The 27,976-nt window shown below is 42.1% G+C and overlaps 2 protein-coding genes and 3 pseudogenes across 3 annotated transcripts in view; 1 reads left to right on the forward strand and 4 right to left on the reverse strand.

Annotated features, from left to right (window-relative positions):
* Nucleotides 1-4,894, reverse strand: part of RUSC2 (RUN and SH3 domain containing 2) — a 51,729-nt gene extending 46,835 nt beyond the window's left edge. Inside the window, exon 1 of one of the 2 annotated variants that reach the window (XM_016130350.2) lies at nucleotides 4,620-4,894. The gene's annotated coding sequence lies outside the window, so the exon portion shown is untranslated. The remainder of the gene's footprint in view (nucleotides 1-4,619) is intronic. The other variant, XM_036238844.1, reaches the window with a different exon arrangement.
* On the reverse strand, nucleotides 1,622-1,741 carry LOC118600532 (annotated as a pseudogene).
* LOC118601368 lies at nucleotides 2,598-2,716 on the forward strand (annotated as a pseudogene).
* A 7,426-nt stretch (nucleotides 4,895-12,320) lies between the features above and the next one.
* The window catches only part of LOC107502839 (phospholipid-transporting ATPase FetA), a 93,714-nt gene continuing 78,058 nt past the window's right edge, over nucleotides 12,321-27,976 (reverse strand). The window contains exons 19-30 of the mRNA XM_016130450.2: nucleotides 27,350-27,465; nucleotides 23,989-24,153; nucleotides 22,014-22,125; nucleotides 20,649-20,754; nucleotides 20,132-20,273; nucleotides 19,419-19,602; nucleotides 17,752-17,975; nucleotides 16,313-16,396; nucleotides 14,713-14,955; nucleotides 14,417-14,555; nucleotides 13,497-13,627; nucleotides 12,321-13,397 (exon numbers count right to left, since the gene is read on the reverse strand). Of these exons, the coding sequence (XP_015985936.2) occupies nucleotides 13,209-13,397; nucleotides 13,497-13,627; nucleotides 14,417-14,555; nucleotides 14,713-14,955; nucleotides 16,313-16,396; nucleotides 17,752-17,975; nucleotides 19,419-19,602; nucleotides 20,132-20,273; nucleotides 20,649-20,754; nucleotides 22,014-22,125; nucleotides 23,989-24,153; nucleotides 27,350-27,465 (1,835 nt within the window). The 3' untranslated portion in view covers nucleotides 12,321-13,208. The remainder of the gene's footprint in view (nucleotides 13,398-13,496; nucleotides 13,628-14,416; nucleotides 14,556-14,712; nucleotides 14,956-16,312; nucleotides 16,397-17,751; nucleotides 17,976-19,418; nucleotides 19,603-20,131; nucleotides 20,274-20,648; nucleotides 20,755-22,013; nucleotides 22,126-23,988; nucleotides 24,154-27,349; nucleotides 27,466-27,976) is intronic.
* Nucleotides 16,098-16,216, reverse strand: LOC118600989 (annotated as a pseudogene).

Below are 27,976 nucleotides of genomic sequence, written 5' to 3' on the forward strand. Positions count from 1 at the left end.
GGGCCTGAACAGACAATTCTCCCAAGAAGACATAAAAATGACCAACAGACATATGAAAAGATGATCAACTTCACTAGCTATTAGGGAAATGCAAATCAAAACCACAATGAGATACTACCTCACATCTGTTAGAATGACTATCATCAACGAGACAAGTAATAAGGGTTGGAGAGGTTGTTGGGAAAAAAGAACCCTCATATATTGCTGGTGGGAATGTACATTGGTGCAGCCACAATGGAAAACAGTACGAAAGTTCCTCAAAAAATTGAGAATAGAATTACCATATGACCCAGCAATCCCTCTTCTGGGTACCTACCCAAAAGATTTGAAAACATTTATCCGCATGAATAGACATACCCCAAAGTTCACTGCCACATTATTTACGGTGGCCAAGTCATGGAAACAACCAAAGTGTCCTTTGATAGATGACTGGATAAAGAAGATGTGGTACATATATACAATGGAATATTACTCAGCCATTAGAAAAGATTAAATACTGCCATTTGAGACAATATGGATGGCTCTTGAGATTAAAATGCTAAGTGGAATAAGTCAGACAGAAAAAGTTGAGAAACATATGATTTCACTTATATATGTGATATAAAACTGAAAGCAACAAATGAACAATAGAAACGAAAACTCATATACAGAAAACAGTTAAGTGGTTACCAGAGGGAAAGGGCAGGGGGAGGTACATAAGGGTAATGGGGGTCAAATATATGGTACTATCGAATTATACACTTGAAACCTATATAATTTTGTTAACCAATGTCACCTCAATAAATTAAATTAAAAAAATAAAACTTTCAAAAAAATAACACATAGGATCAAAGGCGAAATCTCAAGAGAGATTTTAAAATATTCTGAAGTAAATGAAAATGAAAACACAACTTATCAAAATCTGTGGGATGCAATGAAAGCAGTGGTTAGAGAAAAATTTATAGCATTGAATGCACATATTCGAAAAGAAGAAGGGTCAAAAATCAATAATCTAAGTTTCCACTTTAGGAAACTAGGAAAAGAAGAGCAATTTAAAATCGACATAAGAAAAAGAATAATAAAGATTAGAGCAGAAATCCATGAAACTGAAAACAGGAAACCATTAGAGAAAATCAACAAAATCAAAAGCTGGTCCTTTGGAAAGATCAACAAAATCGATAAGCCTCTATCTAGCCAGGCTAACTAAAGTTTACTAGCCCCTGGGATGGGAACCAGATATTTGCCTCCTATTGTCAATCAAGATCAACTACTTATGCTAGACAAGGAGACAAAAATACTACTAACATCATTTCCTTTCTTTTATCCATTCTATAAATTAAAAAATAATACTACTGATGAGCATCTACTATGTGCCAGACATTGTTTTAAGTGCATAGGACATAACAGTGAACAACAAACACAATAAACTACGTAGTACATTAGAAGGTAGTAAAAGAAGAAAAACAAAGAGCAGGTTAAGAGTTATGAGTATTTTTTTATTTTCTTATGAATGTATATATCTAACATATGTACATATGTAAAGCAAGTACTTTTATTTTCTTCCCTCTCTTATCCCCTTATCGTCTAACATAAGATGTATTAATTATAGTTAAGTTTAATCTCTCTTTTTTTTTGTTTTTAACACTTTTAGCACCTGGTATTCCTAGATGGTCTCCCATCCAAGTACTAACCAGGCCTGACCCTGCTTAGCTTCATGAGATCAGATGATATCAGGCACATTCAGGGTAGCATGGCCATACACTAAGTTTATACCTCAGTATTTAGATTAAAGGATACCAAGAAGAGTGAACAACACCCGAGGACTGTATTCTCTTTGGGGAAACAGTTGGCACAGTTTTGGTTATATGCAGGATAACAAGATCATGTTAGGTGGAAGTATAATTTTGCTATTGTTTTTATTTGGAGATTAAGTATGGTTTAAGGAAATATGTATGACTGCCAAATTGACAAGGACAAACTGTAATGATTAGTTTTATGTGTCAGCTTGTCTAGGCCATGGTACCAAGTTATTCAATCAAACACTAATCTAAGCATTCCTGTGAAGATATTTTGTAGATGCAGTTAACATCTACAATCAGTCAACTTTCAGGAAAGGGGATTATACTCTATAATCTGGGTGCGCCCCATATAATTAGTTGAAAGGTCTTAAAAGCAGAACTGAGGTTTCCCTGAGGAAGAAGAAATTCTATCTGTAGACTTCAACATCAGCTCCTCCCAAGAGTTTCCAGTCTGCCAACCTGCCCAATGAATTGGGATTTGCCTAGCTAGCACCCCACAATCATGTAAGCCAATTCCTAGCAATAAATGTGTGCATGTGTGTGTCTGTATGTATACACACACACTACCAAAATAAAAAAAAAAGTACTAGTCTCCTCTCCTGACTACATGCCCATCCTTAATCTAACTACTTAGGAGCCTCTCTCTGCTTTAGGTTTCTCTGACCCAAGACTATAGAGATAGGTCAGAAGGTAGGAAAGAGAGAAAATGAAGAGGGATAAATCGAAGCCAGAAATGGATGAAAACATACCAAGACTCCTGTTAGGCAGCAGACCTGGCCTCAGAAGGTGACCTTAAACACTTAACATAAAAATCAGAGACTCTACGGCCATGCCACCCTGAACATGCCTGATCTCCTCTGATCTTGGAAGCTAAGCAGGGTCGGGCCTGGTTAGTACTCAAATGGGAGACCACCTAGGAATACCAGGTGCTTTAGGAGTTAAAAAAAAAAATCAGAGGAAATCAGATTTGGTCTGGGTCAAACAAAGGAGAAACAATGGTGGTTAATGCCCTATGACCATACAGCAGGAGTGGCACAGGTAACAGAATACCAGGGATAGCGGTAGGATCTCTCTTCCTTTCTGTAAGCCATATCACCGCCTCCAAAGAAACTCCAATCACTATTTTCATCTAAAGATGACATGCACTCTGAGCACCAGTTACAATAATGTTACTTACTACTAGTCAGGTAACTACTTCTTAGCTTAAAAACTCCTACAGCTGTCCAGTCATTGTTTCATCATCATTCAGCAATATTATCTACTTCCCCAAGAAATCTGGGCTAAAACTGAGGTCTCTGAATCCTGTTTTACTTTCAGGAAACTGAATCTATTTAAGTCATCCTAGAAATCAATAAAAACAGGCTTCACGCTTTCTGTTCTTTGACAATTTTATCTTTAAAAGGCACAGGTTCTTGTTTATTACTGACATTGTTCATGTAGCCATAATCCCTGTTGGACTCTGGTCTACTGAGGTACAAACAGCCCATATGGCCTGATTATAGTAGAGTAGTATTTAGGAATCTTTGATATCTCTCATACTAGGCCTTTCTGGGATAATCTATCCCTCCTGTCTCTGAGATGATGGGTTAAGGTAGGGGTGGTTCAGTTTGGGTACCCAGGAGCTAAAGGGTAAAATAACTGAGGTTCTTCATTCCTCCAACCTGCCTGAGGCACCTGCTGACCAGCTACACTGAGTCAGCTTTAAAGGCTGTGGCTGGCCTCCAGAATTCTTCCCCAGAGGGAGCAGTTAGTCTCTAGGGCAAGAGGAGCAGTTCACCCTGGCAAAGCTCTTTCAAGATTATCTGAGCAGCCTCTAAGGCACAAACCAATAAGAAATCTCTGCAGCTCCAGCCCTGACTTATTTTGTAAACAGAACATAAGTGGAAAACCGCTGGCACATAGAAATTCATATCATGAACTGCAAGACTGAATATATTCAGCTTTATGCTCCCTATATGAGCACCACAAGTAATTTCCCCCATGCTTTTCTTTTTTCTCCCCTTCATGTATTTAGTGACATCTTTCCCACTAAAGCACTCTGCCTCACAGCCTCCGCATTGGGCTCATTCATTCATTCATTCATCCACCCATGAAATATTTACTAAATGCTACCATACGTCAGACACTATTCTGGGCGCTGGGGATACAAAGGAATAGTGTAAGGTCCTTGCATCCAGGGCAGTCTCCTGGTGTCCATAAGGCCAGGCTGGCAGTCCCAAGCTAGTCCTGGACAACGGGATCACGGTGCCCTTTGCAGCAGGTATTGCTGTGGCAGGGGGCTGGCAAACTGCCAGACCAAAGGTTTTCCCAAGGTAAAACTGGATGTGAGAGATCTCAACCCGGCTAGGGCTATCAGACTGGGAACCAAAGGGACCAAAGGGACAGAGGGCGCAGAGGCCCAGGCTGAGACTAGCTGTGCGGAGACCCCCGCGGCTGTCACGGGGTTGGATGCTGGGCCTTGGCGCTCCCCTAGGGCCGTCACAGATGAGAGTACAGCGGTGACTACTGGGCATATAAAAGGGTGTCTCCGAAGGGACAGTTTGAGGAGACGGTCGGGGTGGATCCCGGGTGACGCCCAAAGGGATGGGTGGTCCTGAGTTTGAGGGTCCACTGGATGGTAAAGCTGAAGGGTCAGGAAGATGATTTAGGATAAAGTGGGTCCAGGAGGTCGAAAGAGACCGGAAGGATGGAGCTGAGGGAACGAGGGGAAAGAGCTGAAGGGAAGGGCGGGGGTGTCGAGTGCTGGATAGGTGGACAGAGGACCTTCTCCTAACGGATCATTCGAAACGTGAGGATAAAGGGTCTTCCGGACCCCGCCGCGCCCCGAACAGAAGTCCCCACCTGGTTTCTCGCCTCAGCGCGGTCCTTCAGCAGCGGCGGCGGCGGCGTCTCGCGCCCTCCAGGTGTCGTGTTGCAGCCGAGACAGGCCGGTGTCCCCCTCCTCTCCAGACGGGTTGGTAACGCCCGGTCCCCCCTGCAGCCGCGGCGCCGATGGTCCAATCTGGGTTGCCCTCTTGCAGCCCCTCGGGACGGCGCGATGGTTCGGCCCACTGGGCTCGTTGTGCTCACCCACCGCCCTAGCTCCGGCTGCGATGTGCGCAGCGAGTCACGCGCAGTGCTTTCCCGCGAGGGGAGCGGCGAGGTTACGGCCGTGGCCCCGCCTTCTGCGGCCCGCGCCCCGCCCCTCTGGGGTGGTGTCCGGCGAAGCGCTGCTCGGCTGCGTTGCAACGGAGAATCCTGGGCCGCAGGCCTACTGGCTTCGAAGTCAGGTGCACTTGCTTACCCACCTTCGCCTAAAGCCCCGATTATCAACCCTGACCCTCCCAGTCGGACCTCTTGAGGAATTAAAACGAGCAAAACTAAGGCTTGATCTCAGTCGAGACCAATTGAATCAGTCACTGGGGTGGTGCCTAGGCTTTAGTATTTTTAAAAAGCACCGCACCCATAACCAGGGTTAAGAAACCCTGGTAAAACCTGGACCTGACAAAGACTCCTTTGACCAAAACTTTAATCGGGCTTATCTGAGTTCTCTGCTGGACTAGGCTTGACCTTGGGCTTCACTCTTTGGCCTTGTAGAACCCAGTTTGAGCAAGAATCCTGTTAAGTCTGTTTAGTGAAAATCCCCCATCCTTGGTATCTGACCATCCTCCCTATCTTATTACCCTGGCCTAGCTTCAGCAAGAATTTGTAGAGCGGGTCTAGCAAGAATCCCCCTCATCCCTGATGTTTTCCCCTAGTAATTGCTATGGTCTGAATGTGTGTGTCCCTCCAAAATTCATTTGTTGAAATTCTACCTCCCAGAGGTGATAGTATTAGTAGATGAGGCTGTTGGGAGGTGATTAAGTCATGAGGGTAGAGCCTGCATAAATACGGTTAGTGCTGTTATAGCTCTTCTCACAGAGCTCCCTAGCCCAAATCCTCCAGGTTAGGTAGGATACACGAAGTCTGCCTACTCTGCTCCCTGATCTCAGTATTCCAGCCTCCAGAACTATGAGAAATAAATTTCCAAAGTATATAATTGTATTAACCAATGTTACCCCAATAAACTTAAAAAAAAATAAAAATAAATTTCTGTTGCTTGTAAGCTACCAGATCTGTGGTATTATAGCAGACCAAGACTGTAATTTTCCATCCACTGACTCTGACCACTGCTCCATGGCTATAAATCTCCACTTATCTTTGTTGGGGTCTGAGTTGAGCTCAATCTCTCCCCCACTGCAAGATCCATTGCAGTGGTCCCTATACCTATTATGATGGTCCCCCCTTAAATAAAGTTTGCCTTATTTAACAAATGTCATGAATAATTTTTTTTAACATCACTCATACACTTCCTGCTCCTTACAGCAGACAGGGTGTGTGTGTGTGGAGTGGGGGACATTGAGGATCATATTGTTTCCTTCTTTTAGCTGAAGGAGGGGTTAGGGCCAGGCAGTCATTCAACAAATAGTTATTAGAAGCCCACCAGGTTCTACGTTCTGTGAAAGAGAGGCTGAGACCTTGTACTCTAGGCACTTACCGGCTGTTGGGTCACAATTAAGAAGCAGGTAAATGTCATACTGTGTAATACATCCTCAGGCTTCACAGAAGTGGTATGAGATGAGTTTTGAAGAATGAATAGGAGATTAAGAGTATGGGGGAATCAGCACGAGCAAAAAAACGGGCAAAATAATTGATATGATGGAGGTGTGAGATGCAATGGAGAGAGCATAAGCAGACATGATCAGAGGTGTGATAACGAAGAGCCTCCTGTGACATACTAATGAGCTGGGACTCACCTGTAAGCAGTGGAGAGACACTGAGGGGCTTTCTGCAGAAGTAGGAATGGCGAATCAAATACGAATTTTAGAAATAAAATTCTGAGGATGAAGTGGAGAGGGCTAGGACTGCCAACAGGGGGACCAATGAAAAGCTACATTTTTGTACGGTTAAATGGTCCAGGGTAGGGACTTATTCCAAAGTAGGTCAATTAGCATCCCTCCCCTGATAATTTGGAATTAGGGAAAGAACTATACATTCTTACTCATGGTTGGACTTATAATGGAAATTTGAGAACTGTGTGAGTGATTATCTTTTACTTACCAATGGCCCGAGTAGCTGAGAAGGAACAATCTGTTGCATAGGGAGGAGCCAAGTCTATACACAAAGAGACTACTGGCCAGGTGCTTGAGGCCTTTCACCTTGATTCCTGCCCTGGGTAGATGACCTATCCTTCTATCCATTCATATAGTTTCTTTCATTCAGCAAGTGTGAGTTACTTCCAGTTACTTGTGTTAAGGGATAATTTTCAAAAAAGGTAAAATCATGAATCTTATACAAATATAAAATAAATATTACGCTCACTTATTAATGAGGGAACCAATAAGATATTAAAACCAGTTCAAATGAGGATGTGTTAGACATGTATATTTTCTACTAGACAAAATTAATTTGCATCCCCAGAAACTGGAATCTATTCAGTTATGGGCAGACACAATTTACACTATAACCAGTATTTGAATAGATTTGCACTTTAGAAATCTCACTCTAATCAGAGTATGAATATTGAATTAGGAGATAAAGAGATCAGTTAGGAGACTCTGTGGTAATTGTGATGAGAAGTGAGAGTCTGAATTAGAACAGTGGCTGAGGGGTTAAATTGGAGGAGGTAGATTCAAAAGAGATTTAGGGTATAGAAATCTACATGACTTAATTAAATGTGTCATTGGGGGTAGGATGGGGGGTAGAATAGAACAAATAGTCTAGGATTACTCCCAGACTCCTCCAAATGCTGAGTCTTTTCCAAAACTCTTTGCACATATCTTAGAAGATTGGGGGCTAGAATTGCAGAGAAATGTTGGGACTAGGATAATGTACCCTCGTTTCTCTATTTCTGGTAGTGGCGAATAAAGTTATTTCTCCCACAAGTTCTTAAAGAAAAAGGTGCAGGGTGAACCAGATAGTCCTGTGGCCTCTCCCTGTTCCCAAGAGGCTATAGATGAGGAACAAGTGTAAACATGGCCTATGTAATCTGGAATGGCCTCTTTTTGCTATTAGCTGCTATTCATTCTCACTCAAATAAAAAGATTTCCTCACTGAACCCAACTTCGGAAAGCCCCTCATGGGGCTCTCTCCTGGAACAAAACTTTAACAATTAAGATGTGCAGACTAATGAAACAAATTTTAAACTTCAAACCTTAAAATTAAGGCTTTTCCCATTTCTCAGCTTGGCCCTATTATAGGTGGCCATGTTCAGTGGGAAATGAGGGTGGGGCTTAGTAGGTTTATTTTTCCCACTTTTCTCTTTGCCCATTCCCAGCTTGCTAGCCCTCTTTCTCCAGTGTTTGAGCAGGGTGGAAGGAGAAGAGATGAGGGAGGTTTCTATTCAACTAATAGTTACAAACCAATTGTAGTGCTTGGCAGGTAGCTAAAGTTGACTCTTTCTCAAGAAGCCCTGTTGCAGGTTTTTCAGAGATCCTTTCCCTGTTGGTGGAGATATTTCTCCTACACCCAGTCACTTTAGGTGAATTTAGCTCTTCTAGCAGGTCACTTACGACTCCTTTACAAATCTCTAGGCATTTGAAAAATCAACTTTATTGAGGTATAATTTACATACAATAAAATGAAGATTTTAAATATACAGTGTGCTATGTTTTGACAAATATATACACCCATGTAAACACCTCAAAATCAAGATCTAGAAAATTTACCTCATGCCCCTTCTCAGGCAATCAATCCACTCTCAGGCAACCTTCTATCTAATTAGAAATCTGTAGGTATTTGATAGTGTAGCTCATGTTTCCTTCTGCTGAGGTTTCCTCAACCTTTTAGATGGTATTTCTGACAAGATAAAGAAACCCTACTAGATCTCTTACATGGCCCATATCTGATCCATGAGTAGCACCCATGCATCCCTTGCCCTGCAAAAACAATGGGAATACAGGCCAATCTCACCACAGCCGCTTTGTCTTGCTCTGCCAGAGAACAGAGATAGTTGTTCTCTCACTTTTTCCATTTTCTAGTTATGAGTCAACTATGAGTTCTGTGTCCCCCAAACACATTAATCATATCGATCTCTCCAAGCAATTTCCTTAAAACCCTCTCAACTTGAACTGAACTGTGTAGGGGGAGGGGAGGAACTCGAAGCCCACTGACAATTCTAAAGATCCCTTTCCAATGTCTGATTTTCTGGCCCTTTTCTCAGGGTGGGTGAGGTAATTGAGTTGAAAACTTGTTTTTCACACTCCCTTTTTTGCAAGTCTTGCATGGCCATCTCACATTTCACTTTGGAATGTGGCATCTGCTGTCTTGGATCCTCAGCAGAGAATGGCACTCAAATCTTCCAAGATGCATATAAACCACTGGAAGAGAATGCTGATCGTTCAGGGGTTTTGGTGGATATTATTGTTCCAAATTACATTTTTACAAATGCCTTAGATGGGTGACCATAAGTGACCATGTTTCATGAAAAGAGTATAACTGGAAACTAGGTACCAAAGAATAGGATTCATTTAGAAAGGACAAGAGGTAAGAGGCAAGTTCAGGACAAACAAAAGGTAGTAGTAGATTTCATTCATTTAATCAGTTATTGAAACACATTAATAATCTAAGTGCTAGTCATCTGCTGGGTAATAGGAATACAAAAATGAAATAAAGTTCTTGTCCTCAAGGACACAGATTATCATGGCTTAACAGAGAAGACAGAGAAGTAAACAACAATTAAAACAGTTGTATGAGTAATAATACATTTGACTTTTGGGAACTGAAAATAAATGTGCAAGGAAGAGGCAGCCAACTCAAGATCAGGAATTTGGATGTCAGTGAAGTCTCCCAGAGTAAGCTACTAAAGCTGATAGTGAAGAGTAGGTAGACATTAGCTAGGCAAAGGAGGAAGGAGTATTCTAAAACGAGAGAACAGAAAGAGCCACCGCATAAAGTCTTCTGAAGATAATGGAACCTTTGAGGAATTGTGGATAAGCTTGGTTTGGCAGAAGTGAGGGTACATACATCAGAAAGTGGTGATGAAGCTGGAGAGGTAGGCGGCACTAAGGTAGGAAAGCTATAATGAACCATTAAAGGACTTTTTAAATTTAAATATTAGTTTCAAGTATTCAGTACATTGGTTAGACATTTATATAGTTTATAAGACAATCCCCCAATTGCTCTTTCTCTTCTCTGGCTCTCCACCTAGTCATTACATTAATGCTAACCACATTCCCTATGCTGTGCTCCCTATCTCCATGACCATCTATCAACTACTAATTTGTACTTCTTTAACCCTTCACCCCATTTTCCCAGTCCCCCAACCCCTCTTCTCTCTGGCCGTCCTCAGATTGTCTTCTATATTTGTGAGTCTGTTTTTGATTAGTTTGTTCTTTTTGTTTCTGAGATTCCACATATAAGTAAATCATACGGTATTTATCTTTCTCTGACTTATTTCACTCAGCATAACCTCTAGGTCCATCCATGTCATTGTAAATGGTAGGATTTCATTTTCTTAATGGCTGAGTAATATTCCATTGCATATATGAACCATATTTCTTTATCCAATCATCTACTGATAGGCATTTAGGTTGCTTCCATATCTTAGTTGTTGTAAATTGTGCTGCCATGAACATAGGGGTGCATAGATCTTTACGAATTATTGTTTTGGTTTCTTTAGATAAATACCCAGAAGTGCAATTGCTGGGTCAAAAGGTATATCCATTTTTAATTTTGTGAGAAACCTCCAGACTGTTTTTCATAGTGGCTGTAGCAATTTGCAATCACACCAACAGTATATGAGAGTTCCTTTTCTTCACATCCTTGTCAACACTTGTTGTTCTTTGATTTATTGATGATCGCCATTCTGACAGCTGTGAGGTGATATCTCATTATAGTTTTTATATGCATTTCTCTGATGAGAGTTATTAAAGGATTTTAAACTGGCACATGACATGCATGACATGATATGATTTGTACTTTTGAAAGATCATTCTCTGTGGTGTGAATAGTGGATTAAAAAGAAGCAGAAAGGTTCAGGGAAGCCAGAGAGGAGGATGTTGCCATAACCTTGGCAAGAAATGACGAAAGCAATGGGCCTGGGGATGAAAAGGAAGGGAAAGATTTAAAGACATTTCTAAGATAGAGTAAATGGAATTTGGTAACAAAATGGATTATATTAGAGGAACAGAAGGGAGGAGTCCCAAAAGACTTCCAGAATCTGGTTCAAGATATTTGTTGGGTGGTGGTGCAATTTGGAGAAACAAGAGAAATAGGCAGAGGAGCAGATTCCAATTCTTTCATTTCATTTGTTAATTCGACAGACATTTATTAAAAGCCCTTTATATGCTGTGAATAGACAAGTAAATCAGTGATTAAAATGCTCTAAGTGTCACTAACAGAGGTATGCACAGGGGAGCAATTGAATAAGTAAGTATATAAGTCACAGGTGTATAAGTCACTTTGAGGAATTAGGGGAGGATCTTTGAGGATAAATTGCCTAATCTGAGCTTTATTTAAAAAATCAAGGTAAAATTTGCATAACATAAAATTAAGCATTTTAAAGTATATAATTCATAGGCCTTAGTACATTCATAATGTTGTTCAATCATCACCTCTATCCAGTTCCAACTATTCTGAGTTTTGAAGGATGACTAGGAGTTTGCTAGATGAAGAAAGGGGTGAGGGAAAGTATTTTGGGATATGAGAACAGCATGTTTAATGACACGAAGACCAGAAATAGCATGATTGGCGTGAATGAAGAAGGGGGAGTAGTGAAAGACAAGGCTAGAGAGGGCCCAATAATTAAATGTCCAAATTTTAACTTGAGCCAGAGGCATGAGAAGCCCTTAAAGGATGCAAAACTGGGCCTGACACAATTAAATTTGCCTTTCAGGCAGATGACTCTGGAAGTAGGATTGGTTATGCCTTGAATAGGAGAAAACCAGGAAGATGAGTTTGGGGAATTTTATCCATGTGAGAGATGATTGAAGTCTGAAAAAGGACAATAGTAGAAATAATGGAGGGAACTGAAAATGACGTAATAAAGATACGGAATTTATATTATTTGATGACTTATTAGAAATCAGACTAGAGAAAGGCTTTAGGATGATTCCTACCAGTCTGCCTTTGTTGATGGGAATAATGGTGGTGGCATCCTGGGATGAAATTTTGAAGAAAAATGATAAATGCATGTTGGTGGGTTGAGTGTGAGTTTCCTGCTATTCAACTAAGTGAAGGGTCTCAGAGTCAGTTTAATAAATGGATCTGGATTTCAAAAGAGATCTAGCAGAGTGAGAATTGAAAATCTCTTTATTGTTGGTAAATGAAGACATGAGTTTTGACGAAGTCACTCAGAGAAAGTATACAGAGAAAGATGAGAACCTAGCACTGAACTTTGAGAACCAATATTTGAAGTGTGTAAAGAGGCTAGAGCTATATGGTTAAAAGATGTAGTATAGCGAAGTCAAGATAGAGCTTAGCAGCAGAAAAGTCACATAGAACTTAAAAAAAAAAAAGAGAAAAGGGGGTAAGGGAAATACTGGTTTAATTTGAAGGGGGAGGGTGGGCAGTCTGTGGGTTGAGGATATTGCTTGGACCATGTTATTGTTGCTGGGGCCCCAACAGACCATACACATTTCTCCACTCCAAAATAAGCAATTTATTACTCCATAAACTTCTTAGAAACAATTTCCCAAGTACATACAATTTTTTCTCAAAATAACTTTGTGGAATGAAGACAAATGTTCACCAATTATGGCTATGTCCCCTCAAGAAAAGATTTTTAAAAATCCCATTCAGTCTCCCTCTCCCAGTTCTAAGACCTGGAAAATTGTCAGTTCTTGGGTCACAGGCATCAAAGAGAGGAAGAAAGCAAATTCTTGAGCTGTCCTGAAGGCAGGAATCACTTTTTTTTTTTTTTTTTTTGGTCCAGAAACTTTCCTTCGGCTTCTTATGACCAACTTTTCACAGCTGTCTCCTCCTTCTGCTACCCGGGGCCAGCAAAAGACACCCTGAATCCCCCAGATAAACCTGAGAATGGTGCCTGAGTGGAACCATGTTTGTATGGGGCTCTGGCAAGGTTTGTGGTTGCTCTGGGTATGGGAAACAGGGGCCAGAGCAAGATTTTTAGGTCCTATTTTCTCTTCCCTTCCCCACACTGCTCCTGTTCACCCACTACTTCCACATTTGTTTGTCTAGATTAAAATTTAGAAGAGTTGGTAGAAAGAAGGTCTGACAATGTTTTTTTCTGGAAATGCTGTAACTCTGAAGGATATCTGGAGCTCTTTCTTTACCTTTCCTTGCCTTATCTGGCCACAGCATTCTAGGGGATGAAAAGGCTGTGTCCCTGGAGTGAGTGGAAGGGCAGGTTTATTCTGCTCTGCCAGGGACTCTAAGTCCTCCCTACTAAGTTAGGTGAATACAAGCGAGGAAAAGCAATGAGTGACTTCTTTGGGGTTTCCCTAAAGGCCTCTACTTTTTAAAAGAATAGTCGTCCTCCTTGGGAAGCTTGGACTTCATAAACTTGCCAGAAGTGATGAGGGGCCCAAAGCCCTGTTTGTGGGAGAATGCGTAGGCAGAACGTCGAGAGCTCGAACATTTCGGTTTAATCTGGACTGGGGGTGGCAGTGATTGTTTCATGCGATGAATTCTGTCAATAACCTACAGCCAGAGCATGGGGGACAGGGTTTTTATTTAGAGGCAAAGGCGAAAGGGGTCACGAATCTGATCACATTTGGGCAGATTCCCTGTTCTGCTCACCTTGTCCACAGTGAAGGGCCAGAATAGTGATTTGAGGAACTGGTACACAACGGGAGGCAAAACACAGAGCACCACGCTGAGGGCAACACTCAGCCACATCTGTGGCTGTTTCAGAGTGTTCCTTGCCACACCTGTAAACAATGAGCCAGGAGGGGGAAAGGCTGAGCCAGAGCCTAGAGAAAGGGGGCTGTCAGGCAGAACTTAGATACTCTTCAGTCCAAAGAAGGAAGTTATTGATTTGGAGACAGTTTAGTCTCCTGAGAAATAATATAAATGCAAAAAAATTGCAGTGAGGTCCTTTATACAGCGAAAGTCACTGTGAATTTGCATGACTTTGTCTCCTGCTAAAGGTTGGGCAAGGCATGAGAAGTGGGGGTAGGTTATAGGAATCCCAGGGCATTGGCCTGGACACGAAAATGGGATACAGGACTTTGGAGGGGAAAAATGAGTGGCTTGACAACAAGTGGGAACCAGCTACATCTACGTATCTACTCTTTCTGTATTTTGTCCTCCTCATAGTAGATATGAGAGGTAGGGAAATTAAACTGGAAGACAACAAGGTAGTATGCGACAATGGAAAGAATATTGGACTAGGAACCAGGGGACCTAAATTTGAGTCATTTAAAATTAAAAACCTCCAGTCTCTAAAATGGTGCTAATAATTCTTGCCCTGTCTACCTCAGAGGATGCTTGTAAAGATCAAATTGGATTAAAAAATGTGAAAATATCCTAGAACCTCTATAAGGTACAATATTTCCCCTGCTTGAGTTTGAGTCCTTTTAGGGCAGAGACCATGCCTTACTCATATCTATATCCACAGAGCTGTGCACATAGTAATAGCTATTCTGCACACATTTATTAAACAAATATACTTGATTCATATTCCCCATCCCTATGCCACCCACTGGGCAGAGCCTTACCTAGGAATTGGAAGACGTTGGGGAAAATTAGGCACAAGCCATCACTGTACAGGAAGAATAAGATGCAAAAGTAGAAACCCAGGCTACCCCAGGTGAAGAAGTGGCTTATCGTCGTCCAGTAGGTTGTCTTCAGGGCAATCTGAAAACCACACTCTTATATGCAATACTCTATAACCTGGGACTTATCAGCCACCTCCCTTCTCCAATTCTGTAATGGAGGATCCTTCCTTCCCTCCCTCTCTTCCAGGACAGTCTCCCCACCCAATCCCCTTAACTCCCACCACCACTGGCCACACCTGCATTGTGACTACACAAAGCAAGGAGGTCTGCACTATCAGGGAGAAGGACTGGTAGTCGATTTCCTTCCCATCGCTGTATACTGAGTTGAAAACAGTCCCCATGGGGACAAAGAACAGCACGAAGGAACTGTAGATCCCATGCATAAAACACTTCACAAATTCCTTCTTGTTGAAATAGAGGTTGTGCTGGCCTGGCTCATACAGCTCTGGGAAATGTAGGCTCCATGTTTCATTCACATCCTGGAAGCACCGGAAGGTAAGAAAAAAGGCTCAGGAAAGTCCCATCTCCATCAGAGTAGAGGCTTCTCCCCTCACCGAGTCTGCTGCCAGGCTGCCTAGGAGCTTCCTCAGTGATTACTTAGGGAGTGAAACAAAATAACAGAGCAGTGAACACAGACCCTTCCTGAAGTCCTACTCTCTAGGCAAGGATCTGGGTAGTGGAAGAAAGCCAGGAGAAGGTCACGCTGGTGGGAAGGAACTGGAGGCAGTTCAAGTTCAGACTTAAGAAAGGGGGCAATTAGGATTGGGAGTATTTAGAAGAGAGGACTGGACCTTGGGGTAGGGGACACAGTTGGGACATAAGTCCCCAGTTTTAGTTGAATATACCTTTAGCTGAATATTCTTTGTGTCAAGAGCCAGTGGAAAGAGAGGGGGAAGCTAATGGGGATTAGTGAGTCCCTTGGAGGTATCCACATTCTATGATGTGCCTCCCATTTCCATATCTACTGGTGAACTCAAGTAAGAGGATTCTCTATGTGGATGACATTGGATCATCTTCATCTCCTATGTCTGAAACTCTGGATAACAAAGCTTGGGGATTGTTTTGAGAGGTTGTGCATCCCTAGAATTAGACCACTGGAGCTGGTTAGGGCTGTTGAGTGATACAACTCATTCCTCTTGCTGCTCTGAGTCTGGAAGCTACTTCATGAAGAATTTTCTTCCTACTCTGATGGAGACCAGAAACCATGATTCCATGATGTCCTCTTTCAGCTACTTTATTCCTCTTTGGAGGCTCCTTCTCTAGTCCATGTGCCCATGACTGGAGGTTGGGGTAGAAGAGGAGGGAGAGGTAGGGCACCAGGACCCTCAATGCCCAGGAAATTTCTGACAGGGACAGGTATGTTCCCTAGGCTGACTCCCTGAAACACACTAAATTTACTGTACAGCACTATTTCCATGTTCCTCTTTACAAAGAGAAAACTGATGCAGGAAAACATGGATTTCTAAAACTGATTATTCTCTGTGGAGAAGGATTCTTTACTTTATCCCGTGATACCGCTCCAGATGATGAGCTTCCTTCCTTGCTCTAGAAATTATTCCATTCACACTTGACTTTATGCTTTTATTTATTTATTTTGTTATATTATTATTATTATTTTTAATGCCTACAGCACCTGGTATTTTTAAGTAGTCTCCCATCTAAGTACTAACCAGGCCCGACCCTGCTTAACGGCCGAGATCAGAGGAGATCGGGCACATTCAGGGCGGCATGACCGTAGACTACAGCTCAGCTCTTGTTGTCCTTCTTACTCTTGAGAATACTCTTCAAGGGCCCAGAGGCTTCAGCCTTGCCTAAGAGGCTTGCTGCTGTTCTTACCTGGTCAAATAGACTCAAGCCCAGGACAGGGAGGGAGGTGTAGACCAGGTTGTAGAAAGTGATAAACCAGGTGTCATAAACTGCCTGGAAGAATACCAAGGAGATATCTTAGATTCCTCTCTTCTCCAAAGTCCCAGCTCCACCTCCAGGTCCAAGAGAGCTCCCTTTGCCCTCAACCTACCCACTACTACACTAACCTAGAGCAGGATTTGAAATCCAACTGAGAAGGCTGACCTCTGTCTCATTTTGGTCCTACGCTATTTAGAACTCTGGCTACCAGGCTGGGGCAGGCTACATCAAGTTTGTTTGTGGTCAACCTTACCAGGTTGATTTGGAACAATGCTACCATGACCTGCAGAAAGAACCTATAGTGGTTGCTATGGAATGCTAGCTATATCCCTGCATTCCCAGGCATGTAAATCTCTGGGCTTTTTTCTTTACCTGCTTTACGGCATTCAATAGCTTCTATAACACTGGACACTTTCTAACGCTGGCAAGCAGAACAGACCTCATGACCCTAATGCAGCTAGGTGTTCCACCTTGGGGTCTAGAGAGGGTTCCTTTCCTTACTAGCCACAGTGGCCAGCAGCAAAACACACACACACACACACACACACACACACACACACACACACACACACACCCAAGACTGGTTTTGTTAGATACTGCGGGTATACAAGTCTACTACTGTCCGTTAACTGTTGACTGGTCGGTCTGTTTCCCCTGGAGCCCAAGGCAACAGAGTAGTAACGATCTCCCAAGAAAACCGTTCCCGAGGGGAATCTTTGAGAGACTTTTAAAAACTTCTCAGAGAAAAAGGGACTCCTTGTGGAACATCAAAATCCAGGTGTCGCCCCTCCCATTACTGTGGGAAAGATTTCATATTTAAAATGTGGAATTAATTCATTAAAGCAACAATAGTGTGTGCTCGGGTAGGAAAGGGAAAGTTAAAGGAAGCTGTGTTTCCAAGTGTGACTATAGCTGAACACCATAAATAACTAGCCTGTCTAGCAAGACCCAGAGGCTCCTTGAGGCTTACTTAGCCAGTTCCATAAAGACTACTTTGGATGCTAAAAAAAAACAAAAATAAAAACAAACAATTCCCAGACCCAGGAATTTCCTCTCATTACATATGTTTGGAAACTCTAAGTCTCGATGTCAGGGAAAAGGTGAAAACATCTTATGAGAGAGTTCTGAAGGTAAGAGTCAAGGCCAAATTAGAGCCAGGCTAGAAAAACTGGGGTTTGGAAATCTAAAGTTAAGTGTAGGGTTAGGAGATGGGATAAGCATGGGTGAGGAGCTTTACAGGTAGATGGCAGCACTGGTCTCTAGAGGAGAGAAAGAGTCTGAGCTGGCTGAAGTGGTGGTGGTGGTGGTGGTGGGGTGGGGGGTGACAAGACCCAGTTGACCACAGTGGGAAATGCCGCCTGACCTCCTACCTTTGCAGAGAACCCGTTGTAGAAGGAATACCAGAAGTGCACCAGGGTAAAGGCAAAATTTTTGTAAAAGAAGTAGGTGAGAAACTTGCACATGCGATTATAGGACCAGCGACCATGGACCAAGAGCAGACGCTGAAGATAGTGGAACTGGGAGAAGGCAAAGTCGCTGCTGAGCATGGCCTGCATTCCCTCCTGGCCGCTGATGCCGACCCCAATGTTGGCAGCTGCAAAAGAAACCCCAGAAACTTCTCAGCCACAGAGCTTGTTTGCTGGACTCCCAGCCTGGGAAGTATAAAAGGAAAGCCGAGATCATGTTGTACAAAACCCTTACTTACATTTGGAAAACACTGTTAGGCTCAGTTCAAAATGGCACTTAGTGGAGCCTTTTCTCCTTGGTGAATTGCCCCTCCCTCACAAGTCAAAAAACAGCTCTTTCATCTGCACTTTGTTTTGGATGCTGCTGTTCAAGGTCTGACATGGTTAGTTCTAGAAAGCTATCTTGGATGGTCTTTGTACCTACTACAGCCATCTGGGCTTTTTCCTACTGCCCAGATGCTGAGGTAAACATTTCTTGATATCTTTTGAAGCCACTTAAATCAATTAAAAGGCAGGATAGATCTCAATCGAACTCTATATTTTAATTACTAGTTTATCTAAGGAGCCAAATCCAACTGTTGGGAGGAATAAGTGATGTATATACTTTGTGAGAAGCAAGTTTTTTAGGAGGCCTAACGTGACTTTTTCTGGCTAAAACAAGGATTATACTTGATAGATAAGACTAGAGCTCCTAAAACTTTTAATTAGTATATCTGTAGTATAGGCCAAATTCACTGATCTTCTAATATACATCTATTGCATTGCTTAATGGAATAATAAAAACCTCTAGGGCCCTAAAAACCAGAGTTTTAGAAACTGGGGAAGAGAGAAAGAACACTTCCTAGTTTCGAAGCTGAGGCTGGAATATCTGCTAGTGTTTCCTGTACGGAGAGAGAGAGGCTGGGCTAGACAACCTCTAGATGTTGTCCACATCTCACAGAAACACGAGCTGCTGAAGTCTAACAACATTCGGGTGAAATTAAAACCAGTTTCAGTCATTTGTTTCTATTGGTGCCAAGCATCAGTAAGTCTGCTATTCTCCTTTAGCCAGGGGAGTCAGGGCAAGCTCTTGGGAACATTGCCTGAGGGAGGAAAAGATCCCTGCATTGGTCTTCACAGCTAATTCCCTGGTTGGGCAGCCCTGTCTTCGGCCTAACTTTCCTCAGGTCTACAGCCTTCAAAAAAGGAAGAGACCATGACTCCTGCCCAGGGGTCCTTTCTGTGAGTTTTGATATCATCTCAGAAAGATGGCGTGGTAGTGACACAGCCTATTCTGTGAATATATGCATAGGTTCTTGTGGGAGCCATGTATACATATGAGTGCTAAGTGCATGAATCTAAATTCTAGTGCGTGCTTGTGGATATGGCAGATGTATGCATGTGTGAATACATGGGAATGCAGGCAGGTGTACAGGAGCATGAATAAAGCTGCAAAACAGTATAAATGTACAATATATATGATGTGCAGGGGTGTGAACCTGCAACACAGTGCCACCCAGATCAGTTTTGCCCATGGAGGAAGGAAAGGGCAAGCCCATGCCTTGGGGCTACTGCCCCCACCCCTCACATGCCTTTGATCATGCTGACGTCATTGGCCCCATCCCCGATGGCCAGTGTCACCACATTCTTGTACCTCTTCACCAGCTCTACCACTTGGGCCTTCTGAAGGGGTGTCATCCGGCAGAAGATCACCCCTTTGCACATGCATGCTATTCGCAGCAGTTCCAACTCCAGGTTCCCTTCTAGAGCGTAGGCCTGCAGCACCGGGACACACACACATTTCAGGTTGCCCAAAAAGGTTCTCAGGTCAGAGCCTTCGTAGGCCCTGTACTCTCCTGTACTCCAGAGGTCAGGCATAGCTGCTCCAAGGTGCTCCACCCCCAAGGGAAGCCAAGCCCCTAAGTCAATTCTAGGGATCCTCACATCTACTCCAGCCTCCAGAGTGAAACCTATCAGGATCTCACACTGGGTTAAATCAACTGATTGGGTTACAAGGTCAAGTGACTTTTTGGAGAACCTGGTTCTGCTCACTTTCCTCCTTCCCCTAAGTGACAGACCAGTCAGTAGTGAATAATTTAAATAAAGGAATATGTCCTTGGTGTCTCATTCCTCATTATTTCTGCCTAGAGAAGGCTCGGGAAAGGCATGTGTCAGGCAAGGGCACCCCTGAAGGGAGGGGAAATAGGGTAACTGATGGGTCCTGAAATTTCCCTGCAGTGGCCTAAACCTCAGTTAAAAAGTTCTTTGGAAGAAGAGAACAGAGTTATAGCTCTGTGTTGCCCACCAGACTGTAGCCATTGATGATCAAGCCATAGTTGCCATTGGGCACCTCCTCAGGTATTCTGAAGGGCATTTTGGACTTCGTGGTGAAGCAATTGCTTATTGGGTCCAATAGAGACTCAGGTTTCATCTCGTCCATTACTGACCTGAAAGCCAAGAGTAGTGGTGAGTGTCTGACCTGAAGCCCCAGGGCTTAGGAAGAAAAATACGTCCTAGAGTGAAAGTGGGCAAAGTGGATATAGAGCCTCTGCAAGTAAGAGCCAGGACCTCAGACTTGACTGCCTCCAGAGACCTGCCACTGCCTTGAGTCCCTGAACATCCACACATCACACCTACCGCTCATACTCCAACTCCTTGAGCCCTAATGCTTGTTCACAAAATTCTCTTATTTTATGTTTTTTGTTTTTCCTTCCTCCACTTCTTCTCTGATCCCTCTGGTAGTATGGGGGCCATATTGGGTGAATAGATGAATGGGAAATCTTGGGTCCAGGGACAGGTTGTGGCAGCTCCCCCATCTGTACCTGAGTTCTTCCCGGACGGTCTCACCATCGTTGCCTTCCACGATAAACAGCCCATCCATTGCATCCTCAAATATATTACAGGCAAAGGCAATGTTCACAGCAGTCTCTGCAGAGAAGAGAGAACACAGGTTGCATTTTGGCTAGGACAGGGTTTCTTCACAGTGTACTGGTACATGGGCACTAGCAGTGGGCTGCAGAGCCCATCTGTCCACATTTGCCTTGGATGCAGTCGAAGTGTATTTTTCATGAGTCAATGGAGAACATATTTAAACACCCATAGGAGACTGTCTACTTGGTAAAGACTTGTTAGTTATTTGTCAATAACTAGGATCCTTCTGGCTTAGACTTCTCTACAAAGCTTTTCCATGTTTCTTAAAGCAATTCCAGTCTAGCCACTTATCCAGGTAATCAGGATGTATTTTCTTGAACAGAGCTGTGTGCATTTCTATGTTAGATTTAACAGGAGATTGAGATATGTTTAGGTAGTAGTCTTTCCTCTACATCAAGAAAACTGGAATAAATTCAATACTAAAAAAAAAAAAGGGTGTTTTAAATTAAGTCCTCAACCCTGGCTGCAAGTGGTATCAATATTCAGAGAAGGCATTGCAATTGTTATAGAAACCTTCTTGGAGAAAGGCCTTGAGGATGAGTAAGACTTGTCTGGAGGAAGGAGAAAACATTTCAAATGGGCAGACAACTCAAAGAGAGGCTGTAGAGTAGGAATTGGCTTGTTTTGGGACATATTGAATACAATGGTAACTTTAGGACAGAGATAAGGATGTGTAGGCAGCAACAGATTATCAAGGTCTTGAAGGCCAGACAGAGTACAACTACCAGTGTGAAGTCACTGTATCTGAGCAGAGGAGCAACATCCTAAAAGCAGTACATTTTAGGAAGATTAAACTGATGGTCATTTTTAGGCTATACTTAAATTAATAAGGGCACGAGAAAGATCAGTTCAGGAGTTTTTGCAGAAGTATAGCCAACAGGGGATGAAGGCTGAACTAAGGTGGTGGTGGCACAGTCAAGCAGATTTTCAGAGGAACTGGTGGGATATGGTGAGAGAATAAATCTCTGGGACAATAGAGAGGATACAGTCAAAGACAACTCTAAAATGTTTAGCTTGTGAGTTCCATGTCTGATTGACTTACCTCCGTGTTTTCAATGCCTACCTAATATAGCAGCTGCCACAAAATATACACTTAGCAAATTGTATGCCAGACTGCGAATTAAGTTGTCTTGTAAGGACTTGACCTGGGTTATAAGGTATTTTTCAAATAAATGGATAATTAAAAAAGGAAAAGAAAAAGAAATGGCTAAGGTGAACAGGGAAGAGGATTAATCAGGTGAGCAGCTCCCTTTTACCTTGCTTATCTCCAGTTAAAACCCACATTTTAATTTTGGCTTTGTTCAGGGTGATGATTGTTTCCGGTACTCCATCCTGCAGCTTGTCCTCTATGGCTGTGGCCCCTATCAGCTTCGAACAGAGATATTAATGAGTCAAGAAAAAGGAGCGAGTTACAGCTCTTAATGCTACCCAACAACTCAACTGGCACCTTAGCATCTTCTTTAATAAGCTGGCTCTGTCACGGCATGAGAACCCCAAAGGCATAAAACTTAGCACACTCTGTCTCTCAACAGATGCAGCTTTTTAACCACCTGCTGGTATCAAACTTGGAAACACTGTAGGGACCAAAGAGGGAAAGGACTTGCCTAAGTCATATATGATACTGTGTGCCACTTCTAACCTATCTGTTTCTCAACACACTTTCATTTCTCCCTTGTTTGTATTCATAGCACGCTTCCTAGCTTTGGTCTCAAAAAGCAGTGGATCCCAGACAAGTGATCCCCCACATCCCATTCCAGTTTTTCTTTCAACCCTACAAGAGCTTGGGTGAACTTCATTTGTTTTTACCTACTAGAGCCCTCTAAGGTTTTCAAGGTCTTTTCCCATGAAAAGGGAAATCACTAAATTAAAAGTATCTCGGTCCAACGCCATGCCTTCTCCCTATGCTACCCTGACCAACCACAGGGATGGGCACCAGCACTGAGTCTGAGGAACTGACAAACTACTGACTGATTTCTGCTAGGCCTCTAGAAGGACAGTCTAGAAATGCTAACCACAGAACTGAGTATGGAAGATTTGTAAATTGTGAGATATCTAAGTTTTCCCATTTGGTATGTTTTTATAGCAGAGCTACCCTGTATCAGTCTGGTCAAAAACTTTGGGGTCATCTTTCTCTTTTTCTTATATTCTATAATTTAATCCATCAGACAATTCTCTTGGCTCTGTCTTTAAAATATGTACAGAATTTGACCATTCCTCACCACTTCCATTACTTCTATCTGGTCCAAGCCATTATCATCTTTCAAGTATTATTGCAACTACCTTCTAACTGGTCACCCTGGGTCTCCTATAGCATAATCTCAACATGGCAGCCAGAGAGATCATTTAAAAAGCTATCACATCATTTCTCTAGTTAAACTGTTCGATGGTTTTCCATATCTCACTGTTAAGTCCTTATATTGAACTATCAGGACTCACTACTACTTCTCTACCTTTTATTCTCATGTCCTTTTATTCTCTCTTCCTTACTGAAACTGTACCAGCCGCCCTAGCTACCTTGCTGTTCAATTAACAAGTTAGGCCTGCTCCTGTTTCAGGGACTTTATTCTGGCCATTCCTTCTGTCTGGAAAGCTAATTCCCCGGAAATCAGCTTGGCTTGCCACCTTCTTGAGGTCTCTGCTCAGATGTAATCTTTAGAGGGAAGACTAAGCACACTGTTTTAAAAAGCAACATGCTTTTACCCTCTCCAAAACAGACACACATGCTGATACTCCCTGGCTTCCTTCTTGGCTTTATTTTATTTTCTCCCATGATACTTTCATCATCTAACATACTACATATGTTACTTTTTGTCTGTGTTGTTTACTGCTATATGTTCAGGGCTTAAAACAGTACCTGGCACTTAAGAAATATGTCAAATGAATGAGTGAATATTTTTCTCTTGATTATTCCATCAGTTAGTTCTGGATTATCTAATCTGCACATTATTCAGATCCTGATTTCTCCCAGATTACTTAAGTTTCTGCAAGCAGTTTTGGGAAAAGAAACATTGCCAGAAAGATAAATTTATAACCAGTGCATTTTTTCATTATTTATGAATTTCAAAAATCCAGGATACCCTGAATCAGCTTGGATTTTACTGAGAGAATCCTACAGAGAGCCTGAACCTACTGATTTGCTGAAAGCCACTCAGAGCCCTTGCTCAGTCTGGTGACTGCCACCCCTCATCGCGCCCCCAGTGGTGAGGAAGTCCCTGGCTTCCTCGCACTAACCATCAAGTCTTTTTCAATCTCTTCATAGACACTTGATATTTTATTTTCCCGATTCTCCAAAGACAAGCAGGCTTCACTGTGCTTCTTGCTCCAGGCACGGAAGAATGAACTGTCCAATTCTCGATAAGCCACCATGAGGGTGCGAAGGCCTTCACTGGCAAAATCCTGGAAGAAATGTGTGTGCACTGTGTAGGCCTGGGCTAGATTAGGGCTGAGTTAAGGGAGTGGTAGACTGGACTCCATAGGCCCTGCCTTCTTGCAAAACAGAGTTTAATAGTTAGTACCATGGGGCTAGTACCTAGCCTAACCAGAAACCAATGGTTGAGCTCTTTCAGCAAAATATCCTAAGGACTGGGACAGCATAGCTGGGGATAAAGTTTGAGAGTAGTTCTGAGATATAGAAGGTTTTAGCTTCTGTCTGTAGTTGGGTATTTGCTGTGATCCGGGGAAAATCAAGCCTTCTAGAATTTTTCATGTAAAATTTGGAAAATAATTCACTCTCTATCGACAAGATAATGATTTCTATAATATGAGAATGGAGTAATAAAGTAAAAAGAAGTTGTTATATAAAAAAATAATCAAAGGTATTATTTTTTACAAGATACATTTTCTTCTCTCTCTGCCTTCTTTTATCAAGTATTCAACAGGCATCTCAAATTGCACACATATTATGTATTTGTCTACAGCTGGTTGGCTCAGTTGATGAGCCATAGCCTGCAGTGTTAGTGAGGCCACTGCTGAAAAGCCCTACGGGTGAGCTAGTATCTTTTTGTTCCTTGGCCACTGATACATCCTAACCATAGTTAGCTATCTTGCAGAAATATACTCTTGGTCATAAGGAGGACTGGGTGAGAATGTGGGTGGTTTAGGGCTGAACTCATATCCAACTGAAGGTGGTTTAAAAACAGATTTGTGTATTGAGAATTGCACCTGAATAACAATTTTACACAGTCACTGTTATAGTGAACTTCAAAATAATTCACTTCGGCATTATAAGAACAAAGAGAAACAGAAGTTATCATCTTGATATTTTGCTCTTAGTTCCCTGTGTAACTCCTGAGTGTTTGACATTAGCTGTCAGGTGAAATTAATGTGAGGCAATATACGTAGAGAAGGCCATCTCTTAAACTTCTGTACTACTGGCAGGTAGAGCTATGAAACAGAAGCCTGAGAGTAGATCCTAGAGACTTCTTAAGAAGGAATAGACATGGCAGAAACTGATTTTGCATTAGGATACTGATAATAGGACTTGAAAAGCTTAACCATACATTAACAGATATTTAATCCTTTAATAACTAATTTAGCAGACTGTTTAATATTATTTCTTACTTATCCCTTTTTCTTTTCTCTTCTGGTAGACAAACTAGGGCCTAGGGGCCAAACACTGACTGCCACTTGTTTTTGTATGACCTGTTTGCTGACCCCTGTCTTAGAGGGCCTGGAGATATGTTTCTGCATGAGTGGGATATTGAAGCTTGACTTGCAGGTTTATTATCGGTGGTTAAAAGACTGTAATGTAGTCAGGCTCCACTACGGGTAGGTGTTAAGGTTGGTAGCAGCAAACAGGTCAAAAGATGTGAAACAATTTTATGACCCCCTTTGAAGCCAGTCTGGAAATGTTCTCTGAGAAGATACCTAATTCATGTGTTTTGGAAGGTTAAAAGATGAGAGTTTTCAGACAAGCCCATAAAAAATACTGTGGCCTCTGGGAGCCATCCTGTGTGGGACACTTCAGACTTTTTAACACACTTGAGGTACAATGTACACACCATAAAATTCAGCCTTTAGATATAATGTACATACCATGAAATTCAGCCTTTTAAAGTGTATGATTCAGTGTTTTTAAAAAGATTATATCTATAAAGTTGTACAATTGTCATTGCTATCTAATTCCAGAACACTTTCATCACCTGCAAAAGAAACTCTGTACCCATTAGCAGTCATTCCAATTCCCTTTTCCTCAGCCCCTAGCAACCACTACTCTATTTTCTATTTCTACAGATTTGCCAGTTCTGAACATTTCATATAAATGGAATCATATAATATATGGCCTGTTGTGACTGGCTTCTTTTACTTAGCATAATGTTTTCGAGATTCATGTACATTGTAGCATGTATCAGTACATCATTCCTTTTTGCAAAAGAATAATTTGTTTTACAGACATACCACATTTTAATTATCCATTCATCCACCGATGGGCATTTGGGTCGTATCTGATTTTTTGCTATTGTAAACAATGCTGCTATAAATATTCATGTACATGTTTCTGTGTGGATGTATATTTTCATTTCTCTTGGGAATATACCTAGGATATATGATAGTCATATGATAACTACATGCCTCAATTTTTCAGAAACTGCCAGACTGTTTCCCAATATGGCTGCATCATTTTACATTCCCATCTTTAATGTATGAAGTTTAGGATTTCTCTAAATCCTTGCCAGTACTTACAATTGTTTGGTCATCTTTTTTATTTTAGCTACCCTAGTGGTGTGAAGTAGTATCTTATTGTTTTGATTTGGATTTACCTGATGGCTGAAAACACTGAACATCTTTCATGTGTTTATTTGCCCTTTGTTCTCTGACTTCTGACTGTGTTAGAGTCAAGCAAAAATGGCTTAATAGCATTTTCTCTAATCTATTTCTTCTTTAAAGTGTTTTTTTTTCTGATCTTCCCCTTCCTCATCCCTTTTCCTGTCTTATTCCCCTAACCCTCTATATATCCAGGTATAAGGGTGGAAACTCCAGAGAATATGGATCTGATTTTACTTTTTAGTGCCAGCAGACTGGAATCACTCTTTCTTTCTAATATATCTCAAATCCTAGAGGATAGAAATGCAGTGGAGTGGAAATGGAGTGGGGTAGGTGGAAATGGAGGTACCCTTGAGGATTTTAATCCTGTAGATATTAGAGAATGGTATCAAACAGTCCCCTAAACAAACCCAGGCCTGGTGCTTTCTGCTCTATACCCTAAAAGCAATCTGTTCTCATCATAGCTGGGGAGGTAGGGTGGGGCTTCCCCTACCAGTGGGCCCTACTCTGAAGCAAATTCTAAGTCTGACCATGGGACCTCCTGAACCACAAATCATAGAACTATTCTGATTGTGTTAAGTGTTCCCACAGACACAATCCTTGTCATGCCTCTGGGATCTTGTACCATCCAACTCCTTGACACAGAAGCTGGCAATGTGGTCAGTGAGAATCCCACTAAATGAGGTAATTTTTACTCTTCCATCAATTAAAGAGACACAGACACCAACACACCCATACAGAAACACATTGACACAGAGACAGATGTGGACACATATCCAGATACACAAAACCACCCACAGCTTTTCTCCCCTGCAACCTAAACACTTACATCTAAATGCTCCAAGGTCACATCTCTGAGGGATCTACAGGATGGATGAAGCAGCTGACAGAGGATGGTGTCTGCACCCTTGCAGAACAACATTACTCGATCTTCAGGTGTCCTCACTAAGGATAAGCAAATTAACCATATAGGCTTATTGTTAAAAGAACTTGTCTGGGCCACTGAGAAATGGAAGGAGGCTGTTCCCATGACATTTGTTTCTGATACCTTTGGGGACTAAATACTTAATGAGTGGCCACACGGGATAACTGGTGTGGTGCAGGCTGATGAGAGTGAGAGAGGACCTTATGGAACCAGTTCTTCCATGGATTCAATATCACCTACAGAAGACACTGATGCAGAATAGTTTAGCTTCTCAAGTCCAAGTTTAATACCAAAGCTCATAACTAGTAAGGACCAAGGATGAATAATGACCCAAACTAACTGAGAGCAAGATAGTATGAATTTCCCTATATTTCTGCCTCCGTCTCTTACTCCAGGTTCAGGTTTTACGGATTTATTCTCTGTTCTTATCTTAGCATTGAGGGTTCTTATAAATCATTACTTAGGAACACTAAAGAAGCACCCTAGCATATGGTAGTAAGCCTCTACATGTGTATGAAAGACAATACAATG

The sequence above is a fragment of the Rousettus aegyptiacus genome, unplaced genomic scaffold (genome assembly GCF_014176215.1).
Source record: "Rousettus aegyptiacus isolate mRouAeg1 unplaced genomic scaffold, mRouAeg1.p scaffold_m13_p_3, whole genome shotgun sequence".
NCBI lineage: Eukaryota > Metazoa > Chordata > Mammalia > Chiroptera > Pteropodidae > Rousettus > Rousettus aegyptiacus.